Source organism: Condylura cristata, unplaced genomic scaffold, assembly GCF_000260355.1.
Source record: "Condylura cristata isolate star-nosed mole 26May11 unplaced genomic scaffold, ConCri1.0 scaffold00005, whole genome shotgun sequence".
Lineage (NCBI taxonomy): Eukaryota > Metazoa > Chordata > Mammalia > Eulipotyphla > Talpidae > Condylura > Condylura cristata.
The window spans coordinates 54,859,295-54,878,646 of NW_004567106.1; the positions used below are offsets into that span (position 1 = coordinate 54,859,295).

General features: G+C 40.6%; 1 protein-coding gene across 1 annotated transcript in view; it reads right to left on the reverse strand.

Annotated features, from left to right (window-relative positions):
* AASS (aminoadipate-semialdehyde synthase) overlaps window positions 1–19,352 on the reverse strand; it is a 41,940-nt gene that overhangs the window by 5,632 nt on the left and 16,956 nt on the right. The window contains exons 11-19 of the mRNA XM_004676981.2: window positions 14,452–14,511; window positions 14,184–14,251; window positions 11,640–11,761; window positions 11,088–11,214; window positions 9,385–9,495; window positions 9,187–9,295; window positions 8,371–8,511; window positions 3,137–3,304; window positions 593–688 (exon numbers count right to left, since the gene is read on the reverse strand). Of these exons, the coding sequence (XP_004677038.1) occupies window positions 593–688; window positions 3,137–3,304; window positions 8,371–8,511; window positions 9,187–9,295; window positions 9,385–9,495; window positions 11,088–11,214; window positions 11,640–11,761; window positions 14,184–14,251; window positions 14,452–14,511 (1,002 nt within the window). The remainder of the gene's footprint in view (window positions 1–592; window positions 689–3,136; window positions 3,305–8,370; window positions 8,512–9,186; window positions 9,296–9,384; window positions 9,496–11,087; window positions 11,215–11,639; window positions 11,762–14,183; window positions 14,252–14,451; window positions 14,512–19,352) is intronic.

Sequence of the window (19,352 nt, forward strand, 5' to 3'; positions counted from 1 at the left end):
TCCTGACCCGCCCGCTGCTCCCCTCAGCAGTGTACTTCGTTGATCTGCCTGTTCTGCTCCCCACTCTGTCTCTGGTGAAGCCTCTCACCACCCCTAGCCTCTGGCCTGTACTCCAGTTCTGTATGCACAAATAAATAAATCTTAAAAAAAAAAAGTATCTGGCAAGCAAGATTATAACATCTATTTGGGAAAATACTGGAGTTCACAATATCAATCCTTGTCTCCTTGTAAAAACTTCCTGGCATTTCTACAGGAGTAAAAGGATTCATCTCCATTGCAAGACCAACTAGCAAAAGGTGAATTCCTTATTACTTTCAGGAGGCCCAGGCCTGTCTCCCGCCACTGCCCAGGGCTGGATGAAAAGCAAGTCCTTGTCTTCCAGGCCAAGGAGGCCATCTAGTGGTAAGGCTACTGGAGGAAACTGGCCAGGGGGCAGAATAAGTAAAGGAAAAGGGACTTTTGGTTTAGACTTTTTCTGCACAAAAGCGACAGAATGGATTCTTTTGCTGATGCAAACCAAATTTCAAACCTAGCCACTCCAAAAGGTATTTCTGAAGAGCAGCAAATAACATGCAATTCCAGAGTCACTCACCCAGGTAAGAGGCTTGGCCTCAGGTTGAAGGGCAGGATAGGGATCTCTGTTAATAAGGCCCAGTTTTATAAATCCATTCAAAGCTTTGGCGTATCCCTGTAACAGAAATTATGAAACAGTTTGTAAAATTTCTCTCTTCAAAGGAAAAGAAAAAGCTTTTTGAAGTGAGTTTACTTCATCATTACTTGAGAAGACAAACTGAAAAAAAAAACATTGCTATGGTGGTTGACCACCACCTTGAGGTTCAAACCTAATTCAACAGTGCTTCTATCCCACTATCTTATATAGGAGAACTCGCAAAACTTGCCTCTGTACTTCTGTTTCAGGGTAACGTGTGAGTGGTATTTTCTGGCAGCTTCAGAGCAAAAATTCCCTGATGTGTGATATGCTTTCAGCTCAACAGAAAACTACATAGAGTGAGAGGCCATATCAGAACAGTCCCCAAAAGCAGATAATACATCCCACCAGTTTAGACCACTTTTCTGAGGCATCTGGGAAACAGGAAAATAATTCAAAATCAGGGATTTTTCTGGAATATCATTGCATCTCACTGATAACAAAAATTCCTCATGTGTCTTCATTATCTACAAGAAAAGCCTGAGTCCTGGGCATGTCATATCAGTTACCCTAACACACTCCTCCAGCTTGACCCCCTTGTTACCACCTCCACATTCAGGGATCCCTGACCATGCTTTGCTTTCAGAAGACCAGGCCTCTGCAGGCTGCTTGGACACCTGGAACAGTAACCATCCTTCCTCAGCTATGAAATGTTACTGCTCCCTAAGACCCAGCACTGTGTCTCTTGTCTAGGGGAAAAGTTCCAGGAAGAGGTAGAAGACAATGAAAAAGTAGGAGCCAGGAAAGTTGGTGGAAGAACTGGCGAACCCACGTGTTATCCATCCTCTAGAAAATCATCACTAGATCACTGGTGAATCTCAGCTAATACACCAGGACAGACATCCTCGCTGACCCTCGCCAGGAAATCTCAGAGCAGAGAGAGCTGCATTCATCGTTGCTTTTTAGAAATGTTTGTGTTTCAAGCATGCTGACTGGGGTGGGCTGAATAATGCCCCCCTCAAATTCACAGCTACCCACAACCTCAGACCCTTATTTTGATCTTTGCAGATAAAGTCAATTGTGGATCTCACTACAAAATCAGCCCCATTTAGGGAGGATCCTGAGTTCAATGACTGTCCTCACAAGAGGACAGGACTTAGACAGACACACTAAGGAAGGAGACAGTCCAGTGGTGGCAGAGACTGAGGGGATGTACTGCCAGATTACAGAACGCTAAGAGGCCCTCCCTGGTGGCGCAGCGGGTTAAAGCACAGCCCTGAGAATCTAAAGCCGCTTCCGCATGAGTTCGATTCCCGCCTGCCCCGGAGGTGACCACATGGCGTGGCAGACCTCTCCTGACCCGCCCGCTGCTCCCCTCAGCAGTGTACTTCGTGGATCTGTCTGTTCTGTTCCCCACTCTGTCTCTGGTGAAGCCTCTCGCCGCCCCTGAGCCTCTGGTCTGTACCCCAGTTCTGTATGCACAAATAAATAAATCTTTAAAAAAAAAAAAAAAACACAGCACTAAGAAGCTAAAGCCACTTCTGCATGAGTTCGATTCCTACCTGCCCTGGAGGTGACCGCATGGCGTGGCAGACCTCTCCTGACCCGCCCTCTCACCCCTCAGCAGTGTACTTCATCTATCTGCCTGGTCTGCTCCCCGCTCTGTCTCTGGTGAAGCCTCTCGCCGTCCCTGAGCCTCTGGCCTGTACCCCAGTTCTGTATGCACAAATAAATAAATCTTTAAAAAAAAAAACGCTAATAATGTTCAGTGACAACTAGAATTGAGAGAGGTGTGGGTGGACAGTTCTCCCTCCGTTTCCAAGAAGATACCATTCTTGCCCTCACTTTGATTTCAGATTTCCAACCTTCTGAATGATGAGAGGACAACTCTGTTTTGTAAACCACCCAGTTTGCAGCAATTTGTTACAACAGTCAAGCACACCAGTGCAGGGATTGTCTAGATCTGGCATCCTTGCTGCTGTACTCTGGCTAACATATGTGTAGTGGACATGGGTTCTTATACTCTTGGAATACCCCCCTCACCCCCCATGCTGATCAAACATATCAGATTTGCTGCAACTTCAGGTCTAGGGAATGTAACTACAAGAAAGTAAGATTTCTGCATTCTCATCTGAGGCTGCTGCCGCCTCCACCGTGCCTTCCAGAGGAGCCTGGCAGCACAGCCAATACATGAAGGAAGAGCTGAAAGGTGAATAGAAACCAAGTCCCAGTGGTTCACCTGACCCCAAATTGTACTACGCCAATGCTATCCCACACCTGCATCCTACTCCTCATGAATCAAACATTTCCTTCTTGGTGCAAGTCATTTTGACCTGAATCTCCCAAAACATTCAGCCAAAGAAGCCTTGAGGAAACAGCGCCAACCTGGCTTGTCATATGAATTAGTATGATGACTAAGAAAAATGAAGTGTACACATCACTTACATCTGAATGGACAACAGCCTTCATCAAAGAACAGTAGCTCACCTTATATCTCAATGTCCCCCTCAACAAAGTGTGAGCAGACTGAATGCCATAAATGTCGGCATATTTTGTGCTGTCTCTGTTAGGATAGCCTTCCAAATTTAACCCTGGGAAATAATCCATGGGCGTGACGGCGTCTAGAAAGGCGATGCCTCCTGCAGCGTTCACAACCTGGGGAAAAGGCAAAAGACATCTCAGGGAAAACTGGTTCCCCTTTTGAGCTTACCTGCATCATTTGCGCAATAAATAAATCAAAGCTAGAAGGAAAGCAATAAATGATCTGGAAGAAAAAAAAAAAAAACCAATGAAATCACAAAGCCACTATTTTCCCAAGCATTAAAATCTGACTCAGAGAATAATTTTTTTTGCTGTTTTGTTTCCATTATTGTTTTAAAGTTGAAGCAACCTTGCATTGTAACACTCAGCTTCAGAGGTATCGCTGAGTCCCAACACGTGTATCTTATACACTCGGTCACCACTAATCACCCATCTCTAGTTTGCTCACATCATTAACCCTTTCATCCAAATTTACCCACCTCCCTTATCCCTCTCCTCTTCCAGTCACCACGAATTGGTCTTACAGTCCAAAGGTTTACTTTTGCTTTGTTTAGTTCATAAGTTCATTTTCTCTCTATACCATGCACCAAATCATGGTGTTTGCCTTTCTCTGTGGGCTTACTTCACTAGCAGAATTGCCTCTAACTCCCTCCATGTTGTTGCAAACAACAGGATTTCATCTCATGTTCGGGAATATTCCATCATGTGCATCTGGCTTCTGTATATAATAAGCACGAGAGTGCTGCCGATGTGGCAGGATTTGCAGGAGTTTGTCCAGTGGTGTCTTGGCCCAAACTGAATGATTACCAGGGTTTACCTGTGGCTAGGTGGGCACACACCTTGGTATGAGAGCAGACAGACAGACACGTACATCATGTCGCTAGAGCCCCCCAAAGAAGAATGATGCACGCAGCACAGTCACACCTGGGAGAGCCTCTCCTGTTCAAGGCTCAATTTGCAGAGAATAAGCATGACTGAAAATTCCAGAAGCAAGGAGCAAGACTTTCCCTTTAACTTCCTTATGCAAACATTCTGGATGGCGCAGTAAACATTTTTCTTTTTTTTGAATCGTTACTATAAAGCACATTTCTACTGCTGGGATTTGAAGTTTCAAAAAATCTAGTAAGATGGCAAACATTAAACTTTAGGGCCAGGACCATTTTTTAAAGAAAAATTCAGTAAAGACCATAGCCACACTTCACTCATCATAAATATGTTAGCTGGCTGATCAGTCTATCATGATATCCTTGTAGAGAAATATAAACAGAATGGTAACGACCAGTTAAAGAGGTGGATAGCCACCTGGCAAACGGACTGAAACATGGCTGGTTGATCATTAGCATTTAATACCAAATTACTCGGGCTTTTGGTGATGGAAACGGGGTTCATTCACCAGCCCCATCCTGTTTACTATTGAATAGTGACGTGGTTGAGGACAAGACGAGATATATCTGTTTCGTGGCGAATGTGCATCTCCGTCTGCCTCAACAGTGCTCACATCCACGACCCTACTCCCAGTCCTATTGCTGCTGCAGTTCAATTCCTAGAAACACAAACACAGCCTGTCCATGGTGTTACTGATTAGCTTCATGGCTAAAGGAACGAAAAACATCCCACCTAGGACATAATATGCCATCATTTACTCAGAGTCCAACACGGGGCAAGTACCTTGCACACCTTACCTTTACTCAAATGGCTGTAACCCATTTTTCAGACATGGAAACTGAGGCTAAGAGAGCTACCCAGTGGGAACTCTGAACCCAGCTGTCTGATGCCACCTCGCTGTGCTTTCTCCTCTACCAGACTATCTCCTTAATTGTGTTTCTTTCTAGATCAAAATTGTGAGAGGGCTACTGATCAACCAGGTATCACATTCCAGGTTGTCACCAGCAATACACCTAGAAATTGCATTTCGCTTGGTTGCTGGCACAGGGAAGCAGTGGCAGCTCCTCATTTCCTATAGAGGGTCTGTGTGCTCTCCCTGTGTTTGCAAAATAAGCAGGTACATACTTATAATACGTGTGTAGATGGGAGAGAGATGACAGAAAAATGGCAAAGCTCTGCCTGATCACTCTCTGGTGCCACCAAAGTATACCACCACCCATGGACAGGGCAGCCCAAAGACAAGTCTCTCTCATTCGCGCTCTCTCTAAAAACATGGAAGGAAATCAGCTGCATATGGGCTAGGACTGGAAGTCAGAACACTAGCAGTGATTATGGTGATGGTGCACAGGTGAAGTGGTGGTGGAAACTCTATGGGGACTACACCTGAAAAAAGAAAGCAAACCAAGTAAGAAAAATAATTGAGAAATGAATAATGATGCACAATTTTAAAAAGAACAGTAGCGGTGGCTAGAAACCACAGCTGGAATGTAGCAACATGACAATACATCCTAATTTCTAAGATAATGCCCATGTTACTGGGGAAGTTAAAGTCTTCAAGTCTGACAGACCCAAATAAGTGGCTGGGACCCCAATTCTGAAGATTACTTAGGGTCTTCCCCACAGAGGGGGTGGCGGTGGCAGAGGGGTGGAGGGCTCAAATACAAGAGGTGCTTAAGGAGCTTAACTGCAGCCCTGGAGGACAGAACGCCACACTTGCCTGACTGAGGGAAGAACACAGTGTCCAGAAAGTTCTGAGATACGAAATATGGGAATTCAGGAATGAGAAGAGTAGTCAGAGAAGCTGCAGCCACAAGAGGAAACTTGAGCAGGACCTTTAAAAAAGGATCATTTTAGCAAAGCAAAGCATCATGTTTTCTCTGGCCGTCCTCCAGTGCAGTGAGATGCAAGGACAGCACTCCTTACTTTGTTTTAACAGGACATTTAGGACTAAAGGGAAATGTCTAATTCAACAAATATAAAAGCTGTAGCCTGAAAGAGTCTCTCACGTTGCCCACGCTTTCACTACCACCAACCTCTTCCTGTAGCTCATATTTTCCAGGGACTTTTGATAAGGCTGACCAACCTCCACCAGGCAGACTAGACCTCACTGACACCAACTGCAAGAACCCTGCCAGGCTGGTACTGGCATGCCCGTCTTCAGTAAGGAACCCAAAGCTCTGAAAGATTAAAGAGGCATTAGGAGCTTAGACTATGTCTTGGTAGAATGTGAAGGTGAGCATCTGGCCCAGTCCTTCAAACCTCACAGACCTAGAGAATGGACTGGAATGTTAGGGCTCTGTCACATGTCAGGAGACAATGCCCTCTTGATCTACACAATGATTTGGCCTCTGGCAGCACTATGAGGGATGCCAGCCACAGACTACAACTTGGAGGCCTATTTCACATCCTGAAACATGTGAGTGGAAGTTGCCAGAATCAAATGAAGCTTCCTGATTGTTGACTATCACTAAGCAGCTGTGGTCCTCTTGAAACTGCATCAGTTCTTTTCAAAGCTAGTGGCACATAAGAATCACTGAGGGCATTTTTTTGCCCAAAAGTAGATGACAGGATCAAGAAGATGAGGCATATATACACAATGGAATACTACTCAGCAATCAAAAAGATAAATGAATGCCATCCACAGCAACATGGATGGAGCTAGAAGGCATTATTCTCAGTGAAATGTCAGAAGGAAAAAGAAATGTATTAGATGGTTTCACTTACAGGAGGAATGTAGGGGAACCAAATAAGGCATTAGGGAAAAAAATAATAATAATTAAAAGCATAACAAAACAAAGAGACAACTATGAATCTGAGACATTCTGCAGGGGAGGAAAAGGGGCAGGGGTTAAAACAAGGGTGGGAAGAGCAGAAGGGACTGTGGTGATGGTGCACGGGTGAGCTGGGGGTGGGAATTCTATGGGAACTACACCTGAGAAAAGGAAACAAACACTGAAAAAAAAATGAGCAATGATATAAAATATATATAAAAAAATAAATTACATAGTAAAAAAAGAAGAATCACTGGGGGCATATTTAACTCCCAAAGTCCAGGTGAATCAGAATCTCTGGGGATGGTGCCCAGACATCAGTGCTTTTTAAACCACCGGGGAGACTCTGAAGACACACTGTCAGTAGGCACAGAAGACGAGAGCTTATAAACGCGCTCGCCCTGCTTCTAAAGAAACCCTTTCCCTTTATTCCTTTGTACATGAAATGCATTTAGACCCACAGACACACTGTATAATACAATGTGGTTGCCAGAATGATCTGGCTAGGGTGCACCTCTGGTCACCTAGCTCGTTATTCCCTGTAGGGGTGGGTTGAGGGTGCCCGGGGTGTAACATGGACAGAGGGACACTCGGCCTTGTCACATGTACTCCTCAGTGTGAGTATCCTGATGGATAAGAGCATAAACTCTGAAGGCAGACAGATGTGGTTTGGAAGCCCACTGTGCAGCTTGCTACGCTTTATCTGTGGTTAGCAGTGCCTCCAGCCAAAACCTGACTGGGTGGCTGTCAAAATAAAATCAGGCTACTGCTTGACTGCCACAGACATGAGTGGCAGCATCCCTGCCCAAGCGGCACCTTCTGATCCTTCAGTGTCAAGCAGATCTTCTCTTCCCTGCTCATTCTCATCTCCCCTACCTCCCACCTCCTCTCTATGTTCAAATTGATTGTCCTCTCCTCTATATTTCTGTGTCATGTTAGCTTAGGCTGAAACATCGAAATAAATTTTCATTATTCCAGTGTCAGCCAGTCTTTTCTGCCACAGGAGAGCTGGTAAAAGTGGAAAGAAAAAGTCTCTGGGTTGGAATCTCAGCAGAATGGCCACAGACATTCTCCTTGAGTGGGTTTCCTCGTTGTGCAGGGGCTCTCTTAAATTCTGGTTACAGCAGCTGAGAAATGTCAGTGTCTTCCCCTGACCTGCCAACTCCCCACTCCAGAGCCACCCCCATTCCAGGGATTTCATTCAGCGTGAACACACACAGCTCTAGCACAGAGGAGGCACTCAGCCACGTCTTACATGTTGGAGTAATCGCAAGATGGGTCTTTCCAATGGCAGACAGGCTGAGATTTCCCAATGTGGAAGCAACTTGCAGGAAGGTGAAAAGGAGAGAGGAACATGGGCTTCGTTGGGAACACAGAGACCACACTAAATGGACCTGGAGAAATACCCCAGGAAATGCCAAAGCAGGAGACAGAGGAAGAAGCAGCATGTCCATCAGCAAATGGCCATGAGAGTAGAAAGAGTTTGCTCTTTCTTAGGTCCTGCAGGTGTGTATATTCCTTCACCTTTCCATTAAGCAGGTAGGTGGCCGACTGCATGATGTTCATCAGCACTCCCACAGGGCTCCAGCTAAATTTGTATCTCAAAGGGTTGTCTGAATGTTCAGGGGCTGGAAGTCCACCACAGTAGGAAATATAAGATTCAATCTGTAATTAGAGAATAAATAAGGGAGAATGAATGATCAGTTAGGAGGAATGTTGTATCTAGTTAATAGAGCACAATGACATGGAGCAGGTAAACCTGCCCCAGATTTTCCTGGCATCCTTAAAGTCAAACATCTTCTGTTTCAGTCAGATATCCATCTACACATACACATACACCGACACTTTGTTCTGTGAAAAATCCAACTATTAGTTTAATTCTGCCTGACTTATATTCAAGTGATATATATTATGTATCTAAATATATTGCTTGCTATTTTACAACACACACATATGTTACAACACACACACACATATTATTTTACCTGCCTTATCACACTTTCATATCCAATAGCGCCTCTGTGTAAACTGAAGTCCCATATCAAATAGGCTGATTATATTCCAGAGAATTTTTCCCATTTGTAAAAGTCAAATCTTATTATATAATCTCCAAGACAGCCTAAAATATTTCATGAAGTCAAAAAATGGCAGTAGTATCTATTTCTATAAAAATCAATTGCTAACATTCGGACACATTTTTACCACACAGCTATTTCACTTGAAGTTTCTAGTCAAAGAATGAACTAGAGTATGTTTATTGTAGAAACATTACTTCTACACACAAGACCTGGATCTTTTACTATTGTCTTCCATGGACCTTTGGGTGCAAATTGGGCTCACCGTGGCGCCGGCCTCTTTGGCTTTGTCTATTGTTTCCATTGCCAACATGTGATCAAGACCAGGATCCAATCCCAACTCCCCAATGACTGTGATGCCCGCATCTTGCACACTATAGCAGATGGAAGGAGGAAGGAAAAGTCAGGTATCAGATTGCAATAATGTGTTGGAGCCATTTTGTTGAAGATGGTTGAACCTTACCTCTTTTCCAATTCTTTCAGCGCTGGTGTGATGTAACTTGCAGTGACCATGTTAACTTTGTTTGTGATGCAAGCCTTGGCCACAAGAGGATGCAGTACATAAGGTAACAAGCTTAAAAACAGAGGGAGATGCTGATAAGACATATTTTTCCCCCAATCCACCTTTCCAATGTCCCTTGTGTGGTCCTAAAGCTTGGTCCTAAGGCATCACTCTGACTATATTATTCTCACACAAGGACTCCTGCCAGAGTAAAAGTCACTCTGTTACCACATTGAAAGCTCTCCCCCTTCACCTAACCTTTTCTTTTCCTTCCTCAATCTCTTTCATAAGCCATATATGAGAACAAAAGAAGCCACTATAATTTCAGACTCACAGATTTTACATTTCCAGCTCTGAATTTTTATCCTAATTCTACCTGCTATCTATGTGCCTCATCCAGGTCATACCCTCCTTTAAGAAGTGTGTGAGGAGCCCTCCTTGGTGGGGAAATGGTTCAAGCACAGCACTATGAAGCTATCCACAGCCACTGCAGCATGAGTTCGATCCCTGACAGGGAGGTGACCCATATGGTGCAGCAGACCTCTACTGACCCACCTGCTCCCTTCAGCAGTGTATTTCAGTCAGTTCACTTGTTCTGCTCCCCACTCTGTCTATGCTGAATCCTCTCACCCCCACCCCCATCTTTGGCCTGTGCCCCAGTTCTTGTATAAATAAATTAATAAATCAAAATAAAAATAAAAGTATCTGAAAAGGTAGATATCTCCACAGAGAATCTTTCCCATATTCCCCCAAAGCCAGAACTCTTTCTTCTGCATGGTTCTAGCTACTGCTTTTTAACTTTTAATGGAATTTATTCTACTCAGCCTTATGTATGTATGATTTTTTTTTTTTTTTTTGGTCTGGGGTCCCCTATTGGAAGATAAGATTACTGTCCTTTAACTTCTTTATCTCCCAAATGGCTATCAGGCAGGGGTTAAACTAAATCAAAATAGCCTGTGTTTTACATTCAAGAGTGCAAAGGAGCCAGGCTTTACCGGTATTGATTAGTGAGCGGTTGTCAAAATGGAGAAAGGCCCACATGATGAACAAAAGTTGAAGTTGTCCTCAAAATTCAACTTTGATTGAGTTTTCTAAAAATCTGACTTTTATATTTTAATTTAGTGCTGGCACTATACATTCACAAGCAATCAGTTTCTATAAATGCCAATATAATTGAGTATTTTCATATTACAGCCAAGGAAAAGGAAAGCCTCCTATTGATTACACAATAATAATTATTACTTATTGTCTGTTTGTAAATTGGTAAAACAATTTACATAACCAATGAAAATATAAAGACAACTCTATAGGCATAATTACACTATATCATCCAAAGTATAAAATTCAATATGTGAGAATACCATCTTTCACATACTTATTCTTCCTCAGATTAATATACTGGAATATTGCTTAGATCTATTATCACGTGGAATAGAATTGTGTACATATTTTGCCAGCATTAATATAAAAGTTCTTGATTTGTTCAGTAATTTTTTTTCTTCAAAAAGAATTATTATAAAACATGGTAACCACTTATGTCAGTGAACAAAATAGTTGGAAAATTTCAGTTCAAAATTTTATTTCAAGAGAGAAAAGGGGGAAAGAAGTGAGGAATGAGAAATAACTACAAATTATATGGCTATCTACTCTGCGTGGATACTAACCTGATGACAAGATCCTGCTTTGCCACCAAAGAGCCCAACTTCTGTTCTTCTTTACCAATCTCCATGCTAACAGGATGGATGTTATATTTCTTGCCTAACTGCTCAATTTGACTCCTCATGTCAGACCCTATCAAGAAATTGAAAGCCCAGTGTTTAGATTTCCTCTCATGCGTCAGAGTCAAACACATTTTAACATCAAAAATGATTTTTCAGGCCCTCCCTGGTGGCGCAGCGGGTTAAAGCACAGCACTAAGAAGCTGAAGCCACTTCTACATGAGTTCGATTCCCACCTGCCCTGGAGGTGACCACATGGTGTGGCAGACCTCTCGTGACCCGCCCGCTGATACCCTCAGCAGTGTACTTCGTTGATCTGCCTATTCTGCTCCCCAATCTGTCTCTGGTGAAGCCTCTCACCGCCTCTGAGCCTCTGGCCTGTACCCCAGTTCTGTATGCACAAATAAATAAATCTTAAAAAAAAATTATTTAGAGAAGCAATAGTCATATAAAACTACAGTAAAATGCTTTTCTTCTTCAAAATCAGAACTTACTTACCAACTGTTATTTCTATGTTCTTATCTCTCGACAGGTATTCCAACACAGGCTCAGAGACATAACCAGTTCCAAGGACCAAGACCTTTTTCTTGGTGCCCATTGACAATGACTGAGGATGTTCCCTATTGAAAAAGGGGGCGGTGAGAAATAAATTAACCCCAAAATTATGAGATAACAGGATCTTGCTGTTCCCAAACCAAACCAAAACTTAGACTATTATGCAATCATTTTTAAAGGTTATTATCTCTTACAGTAAGAAACTTCAACAGGAGTTTCCTAAAGGCAACATTTTAGATTTTGTAAAATTAACTGACCATGCTGTCTCTAAAGGGTTTGTCCAGACTCTCACAAATTCCCAGCACCACCAGCCGATGCCAGAGCCAGAACACTCAAAGCCTGGCCTACTCAAAATGAGTGGCTTGGTCTCCTACTTTCTCCTTCCAGGGGCTGTGACTCAAAATTCCTACTGTGGTTTTCCACTGAAACCTCATTTACTCCTCACAACAATCTGAGACAAGATGATTCCCACCCATACAAGCCATTGTTTTGTCATTTATCTTTAGGGTCGCTTAACAAGAGTTGAAAACATAACAGCTGAAACCACGGCAGAAATGTCATGGGTCAAAGTGTGAACAAAGCTTAAGACTAGAACTAGGTAGAATTTTAATTCCTGGACAGTTCATTCTGTTAAAATTTGTGCCTTCTTAACCTAAAGCTCTTTGTCTTTACTCCCAACTATGACATGCACAGTGACTATGTCTTGACTGTCTTTATAAACTTATCAATAATATTCAGTGTTTTGCCTTAAATATGGGTGATATGCATCAAAAAATATTTTGAATTAATTCCCCAGCTATTAGAGTAAAATCATGGCGTGGTCTGGTACCAGGGACTTAAGCAGCAAGCTCAACTGTGGGAATCTGTAGGCCGGCCAATTCTTTTTAACTTTAACCTTTTCATTAATTATAAATAAATACAATTAAAAGTAAATATAAATTCAATTAAAACAAAAAGTAAATATAAAATGTTCTTGCCTCTCTTTATGCCCATATTACTGATGAATTAATACTCTCTCATTTCACTTTCTAGAAAGAACCACTATTGTTTATCTATACATTTTCTTTCAAATAATGTCTATGGTGTTGTTTATCTGATATTATAGCATGTCATATCATATTATATGTTGAGATCCAAATATAGTATTTTGCTGTCCAAATATTAAATGCCCAAAATGCATTTAAAAAAACTCACTTCTAGATTCTAATACTGTCTACCCCATCACTAATCCCAAACTCCAAGATCCAGGTTAATAATCCCTTTGCTTAAGTGAACATGAAAATAGGGCAGTGTGTAAGATAAATCAGAGTTCCTGGCAAAATGCATTCTTCATTCTCAGTATCTTGATACAATCTTCCAGGCAGGAAGGAGGACAGAAAATGCTAACAATTGGAACCAAAAGACTTGCTGCTACTTGAAACTTGCTATGAAGACTAAAAATATCAGCATGATTGGTCATGCAAAGCACTTTGTTAGAATTAGCAACATAAGAGATCATCAGATGATAAGAATCAAAGGATACAGAGAGCCAGGGAAAACAAACACGAAATTATCAGACAGGGTTTTAGAATCACCTGCTTTTTCCATTTTTTTTAACAAGACAAATTATCTATTCTTGTTCTCTTATCCCAGAATATTTCATGTTACATAAAAAGTAACAAATGTATAAAAATATATAGCACTAGATCTGGACAGATCTCCTATTTATTTCTTTAGGGTAGAATGAGAAGAAAGATTAGGTTGTTTGTTTTTAATTTTCCCACCGGGATTTCTTCTGAGATTTAGTGTATGGGTGATTTTGTTAAATTTGACTGAATATAAAATAGAGCAGATAGAAACACAAATCAAAAGCAATCAGCTGAAGGGACCTGGAATAGTCCAAAGAAATGTCAATATTTTCAAATTTTGACTAGTAAAAACAGTTAAGGAAACAGCAGCCTTAAGTGGCTTTCTCGAAGACAAGTGTTCTCTGTAGATTTTGCCACACTTTTTTTTTAGCACTGTCTTTGTTATAAAAATCCCCAGGGAAAACTGCCTTCTCACAATTTCCTTTCTTCATTACTGCTCTTAATTTCTAACTATAAGCCCACTTGCCCTAACATTCTACTAAACAAGTGGCCAAACCCTCAACTAAAAGCCAGCCTATAAGCACCACAGAAAGGAAGACTGCTTATTTTCATTTGAAAAAATAATTGAGGCATGACATTATTCAAAATGCTAGAATAAAAAATGGGCTAATGAAGGATAACCCCTTTGGATATTTTTTTGATAACATACTATTCTACACAGGGTATTAGAAAGCCAAAGTGGAGATGTACATTATTCAGGGAAACAATGCACACTGGTTTCAGTTAATCACTTAGTTTGGATTTCCTATATTTACAGACATTTTCAAAATTTACATTCCATATAAAGTTAGCATCATGAACTCACAATTGAAGCATTTAAAAAAAAACTCATCAGATCCAAGATAAGAATAATGCTTACCTGCTCTCTCGGAGTTTCTGGATATATTTATACTTATCAGGCAATATACCATTGGATGTAATCACTGCCTAAATGTATATGACACAAGACATTTCTTTAGTATCCACATTTTAGTCCCCAAAACATGGGCTCATGACTAATAGAGAACAGACAGAGTGACAGAGATAAAGAGGCAGGGAGAGTGTGTGTGAAAGGGGAAGGGAGAGAAGAGAGACAAAAGTGGTGGGGAAAAAATGCTCATGGAAAGAAAGTATTTTTCATGACTTACATCTCTCACCACAGGAGAAAAATTCTGACTTTCAAGAGGCTGTGTTGCATCGGATAATATCTGAAAGGAAAATGAGCTTGGTAAGAGGTAAGTCACAACACAAAGAAAACTTTTGCTATGTGTATACTTAATAAAATATTAGTCAAAGGGATAAAAGAATTTAGTAAGCAGTTTTCTGACCTTCCTATATGAGATTTGTTCCCAAGGATTTGTATCTTTAGCATGATTTCCAATTTTAAAGATAATGAACAATGACAGTTTTACCCCCTGCACCACAGGGGGTTCATTCCAGGACCCCAAGGATACCAAAAAATGCAGACACTCAAGTTCTTTATGTAAAATGGTGATGTAGCTGCATATTACATACACACTTCCTGCCAGATACATTCAATTATCTAGAGATCACTTTTAAGACCTAATGCATTGTAATTGTTATGCAAGTCGTTGTTAACTATTTTATTTTGAGAATAAGGACAAGAAAAAGGCTGTTCATATTTTGTACAGAGCCCTCATAGGCATAGCTACAGTATGTATTTTCTATCTGTGATTGGTTAAATCCTTGAAAGCAGAGCCCATGGGTATGACAGGACAGCTGCACAACCATCTTTGCTTGCTAGAAACCTGAAAAAGCTTACCCTTCGCCACCAGTTAGATGAGCCTGCTGGCTCCATCACAAGCTTCATGGACATAGTGCTCACTCTGAGGGCTCCCTCCCATTCCAAACACTTAGGCTATGCTAGTAGAGCTAAAAAATAGCTAGGCAGCAGGCTCACCTTACTCTATGGGGTCTTCCTCAGGTCAATATAGGTTCTCTGGATAAGCACATCAATAGTTCAAAAGTAGTAATGACAATGACTTCACCAAGTAGACCTAAAAATAGTCATCCATGTTCCTCCCATTATCTCAAGAATGAGTTAAATGACCAACAACCAAGTCACATCTGCCATGTTAACATCACAGCATTCTCCCTGTCCTCCCCTTTTCTGCCAACATGTGTAACCATTACATAGACTGGGATAAAGGTTATGTTAATCACTATGGCTGTTACTTCTGTTGAGACAACCACACACACACTCTCTCTCACACACACACACCTTTCATAAGATTAAGGTCTAGAATACTCACTCTACTAAGAACTAGCAAAACTGTGTCTAGCAGATGCATAGTATTCATTTACTATGTTAAAATAAATACAAACGAATTTCATGGAGCTCAACTACAAGACACCAAGGCTATTTGTTTCTGGGATTCAAAGCAAAGAGAGGGCAGGAAGGAGGGAGGCAGCCACAGATAAGGGCATTCTCTGGAAAGGTCATGGAACTCCCATGCCTGGGCTCTTCCTGCTTCTTTCTCCCAGGCACCTTTGAAATACTCATGATCCCCAACTTAAGAGATAGATCAGCTTACAACTTTTTGACTTTACAGTGGTGTGAAAGCAACACAGATGCAGTAGTATTCAAATTTCCTATTTTGAATTTTGACCTTTTCCTGGGTTAGTGACAAATGACTCTCTCTCATGGTGCAGCTCTCTCCAAGGGTTGCAGCTCGCAGGCAGCCCATACGATGGCAGAAACCACTACTAGAGCACAAGGCGCTTTGTTCTCAGGCTGTGATGCCTTGTATTTTTGCATCCCATTGTGTTTATTTTCTGCTTTTGATACTGTGTTGCGTAAATTACATGAGACCTTCAACTACCATAAAGTAATCTTGCGTTAGATGATGATGCCCCACTGCAGGGTAACACCAATCTCATGGACACCATACAAAATGAAATACTTTATAAAGCCAATATAGCCTTCATGCCAAAACTTAACAAAAACATTACAAGAAAAGTCAGTTATAGGTAAAGTTCTCTCTTGAGTATGTATGTAATAATATTAAACCAGATAAATCAAGGTATAAAATTAACAGAAGAATGTATACATGTGTACTAGAAGACATGAGAAAATTTTCCACAGTAGAATTATTAGGAATAACCCCAAAGAGGAAGCAACCTCAAATGTCTACTAAATAAACATAAGACAGATAAATAAATGATTAATGCATTGCAACCTGCTGAAGTTGGTTTGATATTTGAAAAAACAGACAAAATGAACACAAGGAATTATGGTGATGGTGCATGGGTGAACTGGTGGTGGGAAATTCACTGGGAAAGCATACATTGCACAAAAATGAAGGATAATATATAAAAAAATATATTAAAAAATAAATTCGCAATCCACATTAATTCTAAGCTTCTCATGAACATAGAACAGGCACAAAGACACAGTGGGGAAGAGCACAGGTGTTGAAGTTACAGAACATAGAAAATTCTAACCTGAGTTTGATATTTACTTGTTGTATAATAATAGGTAAGCTACCTCACCTCTCTGAGAACTTGTTCTGAAACCAATGTACTACAGAAATAATAATAGCACTTAGTCCCAGAGGAATTTAATAAAAACTAAAGGAAATAACAAGTCTGTAAATTACTTAACACGATGCTTGGCATATGTTAAGTTCAATAAACAGTACCTCCAATTAAAAAAAAAATAAAAATAAATAAATAAATTCGCATAGTAATAAAGCAGAGGAAAAAAGCTATGTGATCCTCTCAATGAATATAGCATATATATCTGACTAAATACACTAGTTATTTATAACAATAATATGTTTAAAAATCTCCTTGATGTGATACTATCTATTATAGTGAACATGATATTTAATGATAAAATATTGAAATTTTCCCTCTTAGGACCAGGAATGAGAAAAAGAAGTATTGATTTTACTTCTATTCATTTGCTTCTAATGTAAGAAGGCAATAAATAAATAAATAAATAAATAAATAAAAATAAGGTAAAATAACAGAAAGAGGATCTCAGAAAGGAAGAAACATGCACAACAGTTGTGGTCACATATAATTCAATTATATAATAAACTCACAAATGTCTGAAATAAAAGGAGAAATCAGAAAAGTACATTTGAAAAGCACTGTACAGAGACACTAATAAATGGCTCAATAAATACAAGAAAGTTCACCCCATCTTTTCAGTCACTATGGAAATGCAAATAAAAACCTCAGTGAGATACAACTATGCACAAATAACTAAATCCAGAGTAGGTATAAACGAAACAAAAAGAAGTAAGTATCTATGAATATCAAAAGACATGCTAAAGAATTCATCATAGAATTATCAGTAAAAACCATAAGCAGAAAACCACCCCCTCAAGTGTCCATCAACAGTAGACAAATAAATCTCAAGATATTCAACTACTACACAACAATGGAAAGAAGAAACTATTGTTAAACTAAATGATGCATCATGTAAAAATAAGACTGAATGGCCCTCCCTGGTGGCGCAGCGGGTTAAAGCACAGTACTGGCAAGCTAAGGCCACTTCCGCATGAGTTCGATTCCTGCCTCCCCCAGAGGAGACCACATGGTGTGGCAGACCTCTCCTGACCAGCCCGCTGCTCCCCTCAGCAGTGTACTTCATCCATCTGCCTGTTCTGCTCCCCACTCTGTCTCTGGTGAAGCCTCTCGCTGCCCCTGCACCTCTGGCCTGCACCCCAGTTCTGTATGCATAAATAAATAAATCTTTAAAAAAAAATAAGACTGAATGAAAGATTTTAGACCCAATAGCATACATCTTGTACAATCTCATCTCTATGTTTCCACCCAAAGGCAAAACTAAGCTACAGTTTAAAGTCAGGATAGTAGATGCCTTCAGTAAGGAGAATAGAGATAGTGAGGGCAAGAGGAACAGAGATGTAACTGTTCAATTTACTTACTCACATAGTATTTCCTTGGATGTTTTATGATGATTTATTTTGCTGTACAGTTCTGTATCACTTATTTTTTGTTCCTAAGAAAAAGACTATCTACAAAATTCACCTATCCCTCCCTAATTACTTGGGTCAACCCTCAATCACAGCTTTTGAGAACTCACTGAACTGAATTGCTCTTCTGCTAACATGTATAAGATCAATTGTGCTGAAATGACAGTTTTGATGAAGAACAAGTAAGAAAGACAATTCTTACTCTGAGGTCCAAAATAAATTTAGAGCTGAAATTTTGAAAGATAACAATTTGTAAGTTGAAAATGTCTTATAACAACTTCTTAGCATGCTAAGTGATATTCAAGAAGCCAAAGAGACATTTCAAGAAATGAACAGTCAAATCCAGCCTCAAAGTAAATCAGCTATTCAATATTTTGTATCACCTGGCCTAATAAGGTAAGAGTTATGCTACAATACATGATATTAGCATTTTAAAAAAATGAATTAGCACCAAAGACACAACTCTTCTTGATGGCTCAACCCTCTGCTGGAATGACCTTGACTCCTTAATGTACTGTGACTAGGATACGTTCTGTCTTGGGTGTGGGAAGCTTGAGTAGACCATGCCTAATAACTATGAACTCTGGATAGAAAACAAACAAAGAAGAACAGCTATCTAAGAGCTTCAGAGAATGAAGGAAAGCAGGTGGTTTGAGGAGAAAGGTCACAACTTGGAACAAATTTCCAGTGCCATAGTTGACATCCTGTTCTTTGACATAGATTAGGGGGGTCCGGGGTAGTACTAGGTAGTAAGGACTTACAGCAAGTTCACTGGCTTTATGACCTGAAGACACAGGGATGGAGCCCAGAGCAACCATTGTTTCTAGAATGGGAGGGGAGAATGCCAGAAGGGACCCACAGAGAAAAGATAAAAGTCTAACTTGTATGTAAACTCTGCCCAAGTCCCTGGGGGACTCAAACTAAGCATGCACAGACAGACTACACTCAGCCATAAAGAGCTAAACTTTCACATGAGCTACACCCCTATCCCCACCTCAAATGACTCAGGATTTCTGGTTTAAGTCTAACCAACCAAGCAGACTGCTAAATATATAGATATAATTTTTCACAGAAATTTCACA